General features: G+C 37.7%; 2 protein-coding genes across 2 annotated transcripts in view; both read left to right on the top strand.

Annotated features, from left to right (window-relative positions):
* The window catches only part of LOC104781889 (transcription factor GTE1-like), a 7,825-nt gene extending 6,837 nt beyond the window's left edge, over positions 1–988 (top strand). Inside the window, exons 6-10 of the mRNA XM_010506674.2 lie at positions 15–94; positions 170–268; positions 371–429; positions 525–675; positions 765–988. Coding sequence (XP_010504976.1) covers positions 15–94; positions 170–268; positions 371–429; positions 525–675; positions 765–959 — 584 coding nt within the window. The 3' untranslated portion in view covers positions 960–988. The remainder of the gene's footprint in view (positions 1–14; positions 95–169; positions 269–370; positions 430–524; positions 676–764) is intronic.
* On the top strand, positions 1,107–2,193 carry LOC104784183 (CTP synthase 1-like). Its single transcript, XM_019244205.1, has 7 exons — positions 1,107–1,182; positions 1,270–1,403; positions 1,490–1,569; positions 1,651–1,737; positions 1,815–1,865; positions 1,983–2,100; positions 2,165–2,193. The coding sequence occupies exons 2-7, from the start codon at positions 1,286–1,288 to the stop codon at positions 2,191–2,193; spliced, it is 483 nt and encodes a 160-aa protein (XP_019099750.1). The 5' UTR covers positions 1,107–1,182; positions 1,270–1,285.

Raw genomic sequence — 3,595 nt, 5'->3', positions numbered from 1 at the left:
CGAAGCAAAAGAAGATGTCTATGTGATGGCTCAATCTCTGTTGCAGAAATTCGAGGAGAAATGGATTCACATAATGCCTAAACTTGTAGAAGAGGTACACCAAATGTTCAGTTTCCAGTTAATCGTTTTTGTAATAGTGTGTTAAAAATAATTGCTTTGGTATGAACAGGAAAAGAAACAAGCAGACGAAGAAGCTGCGGAACATGCAAATAAACAGCTTACTCTGGAGGCTGCACAAGCGGAAATGACAAGGGATTTAAGCAATGAAGTAAGCAAAATACTAAAAAACCTTTTTCTACTTGTTGCTCTGTTTCAGGCCATTGATTACAGTAGCTCTGGTTTGATGAGTTTTTTTTGCACATATCTTTAGCTATATGAGATCGATCTTGAGCTGGAGAGACTCCGGGAATCAGTAGTTCAGAGATGCAGGTTAATAACCTCTTCTGTTAAAAATCATTTTACCTTAATGAACGGTCTTAATGAAGGGTCCTTAACAGAGTTTTCGTTTGATTTGAAATGAACAGGAAATTGTCGACTCAAGAAAAGAAGGGACTTTCTGCAGCACTAGGTCGACTCTCTCCCGAGGATCTGTCGAAAGCGTTGAAAATGGTTTCAGAAAGCAACCCGAGTTTTCCGGCTGGAGCACCAGAAGTTGAGCTTGACATCGATGTTCAGGTAAACACCAAAATCATTTCTCATTTCTTTGTGGTTTTGGCATAAGAAATTTCAGGTCTTTAACGGTTTTCTCTCTGTTTTTCGAACAGACGGATGTTACCTTGTGGAGATTGAAGGTGTTTGTGCAAGAAGCATTGAAAGCAGCAGCTAACAAGAGCTCTGGAGGAACAAACGCTCAAACCAATAACAATACTGGAGAGGTCAACAAAAACAATGCGAAAAGACGGAGAGAGATCTCTGATGCAATCAACAAAGCTTCAATTAAAAGAGCTAAGAAGGCTTAAATCAATATCTATATCTGTGTTTATTGATCCCCAAGNTGTTATCTTCTATGGGTTTCAAAAGGTGGAAGGGAATTGCCCACTGCTTCTCTTCTCTTATAAATTGCTACCTCTCCTTCTCTCAAAGCCCACAAAATCCTATTGCTTGTTTTTTTTCCCCCCGCTAATATCAAAACGTTAAAACAGAGATCCTCTGTTTCAAAGCTTCTCAGTTTTCTCATATCTGGTTTGTCTCTATGAAACATGAAATTTTGCAACTCACAGATTGCTTTTTTTTTGCCTTAAAATATGGTTTGGTGACGTTTTGTTCCAGGATATACAAGTTAAAGATGAAGTACGTGCTTGTAACTGGAGGTGTTGTGAGTGGATTAGGAAAAGGTATCACTGCAAGCAGTGTTGGTGTTCTTCTTCAGTCCTGTGGTCTTCGCGTTACTTGTATCAAAATTGGTATCTTTCTTTTCATTGAGTTCAAAATGTATATATAATGTTTGCTTACGGAACACTCAATCTAAAGCCATTTTTATCATCTCTAGATCCTTATTTGAACTATGATGCTGGAACCATATCTCCTTACGAACATGGCGAAGTGTATGTCTTGGACGATGGTAGTGAGGTAAAAAACCAAACTTACCTGTTCTCCACCTTTTGGATTTAAAGACTTTAAAAACTTTTTTTGATGGGTTTGAAAAAAAAGGTGGATCTTGATCTTGGAAACTACGAGAGGTTTCTAGATATCACATTAACTCGAGATAACAACATCACTTACGGGAAGATTCAGCAGGTAACTACATAATGTTTATCTTTGGATTTATCTGCAACAAGTCGATAACTAAAGTACTTTTGTTGTTGCTGTCACAGTATGTGATGGATAAAGAGAGGAAAGGAGATTATTTAGGAGAGACTGTTCAGGTAAATGAAAGATAGATTCAACATTTCTACTTTGTCATCATAATAAGCTTTGAGACNTCTACTTTGTAACCATAATAAGCTTTGAGTTATAAATTTTGGTTGGTAATGGATTTATAGATTGTTCCTCACGTCACTGATACAATTCGAGAATGGGTAGAGAGAGTTGCAATGATTCCTGTAGATGGAAAAGAAGGTCCTCCTGATGTTTGCATCACTGAAATAGGTGGAACTATAGGTAACATTTATAACACCGAGAATTTCAATTATCTTTTTGTGTGCTTCTTCTGTGTATAATACAGAGAAATCTTTGTGTGTTTGCAGGAGATAATGAGTCCAGGCCTTTCACTGAAGCACTTAGCCAATTATCATACAGTGTAGGGCCTGATAACTTCTGCCTTATCCATGTTACTCTCGTGCTTGTGGTCAGTGTTGTTGGTGAACAGGTATGTGTATATGTATTTGAGAAACTTCATTTGCTTTGAATCTCTTATTTCAGAAAACAAAACCAACACAGCACAGCATTAGAGATCTACGAAGCTTGAGATTGACACCTAATAAATATCATAGCTTGTCGGGGCACAAAGGTTTTAACTTGTTCATCTATATCTTCTTGTTCTGTTATATAATACTCGAACTTCTTCTTTTACTGTTAGGTACTAGAAGAGAATGTAAAAGCAAAGCTATCTCGATTTTGCTATTTTCTGGTATGATGCATCTTGTTTTAGTTTTCTTTGTTGTGTTGTACTCTTGCTTACTCAAAACTCTCGGTTAATCAGGTTCCCCACTTGTTTTCAGATTCAGAATATCTTCTCACTCTATGATGTTCACAACATCTGGCACATCCCTTTGATGCTGAAGGTACGAGTTTTCAACTACTGTAATGATGTTCGAAAACAAAACTCATTAGATGCAACACTTCTCGTTGTCCTTTGAAACAAGATCAGAAGGCTCATGAAGCAATCTCAAAAGTCTTGAACCTTTCTGGTATTGTTAAAGAACCTTCTTTAGGCATTTGGGCTTCAATGGTAGAAATTAGTGACAATTTAAATGTACCGGTGGGTCTCAACTGCCAAAGAATTGAATAGTTTTTGTAGTCTCCAAACTCGATGTCTCTTTCTTGAAACCCAAGTAAATGTTTTACAGGTGAGAATCGCTATCGTGGGGAAATATACAGATCTCTCAGATGCCTATCTCTCTGTCTTGAAGATAAAATTATACATCACTTTCTCTCATGGCACATTACAATTAAGGTTTGGTTTAATGACCCTGCTCATTGGTTAATTAGGCCCTCTTCCATGCTTCTGTGGCTATCCGGAAAAAGCTTGTAGTTGATATGGTTCCATCTTGTGATCTCGAAAAGACCACCAAGAAAGAGCTAAACAAGTGTGGTTAATCACATTCATGCTAATTTTCCTCTTAATGAATACTCTAAAACAGAATTTGTATCTCTTTTGGGCAGGATTCACGCGCATATGAGGCTGCTTGGAAGTTACTAAATGTTTGTTATTTGTTTTTTTTTATTTTTTGGCAATCTTTGAGAAGCCTGATGATTCAAAACATAGCATATTTTGCTTCTTCAGGACGCAGATGGAGTTCTTCTCCCTGGAGGGTTTGGTGATAGGGGAATGGAGGGGATGATTCTTGCAGCAAAATACTCCCGAGAAAACAATATCCCTTTCCTCGGTATCTGTCTTGGAATGCAGATCGCTGTCATCGAGTTTGCACGCTCA

The sequence above is a fragment of the Camelina sativa genome, chromosome 4, assembly GCF_000633955.1.
Source record: "Camelina sativa cultivar DH55 chromosome 4, Cs, whole genome shotgun sequence".
Classification (NCBI taxonomy): domain Eukaryota; kingdom Viridiplantae; phylum Streptophyta; class Magnoliopsida; order Brassicales; family Brassicaceae; genus Camelina; species Camelina sativa.
Note: the sequence above shows the minus strand (reverse complement) of the source record. Positions and strands in the feature narration are given on the sequence as shown.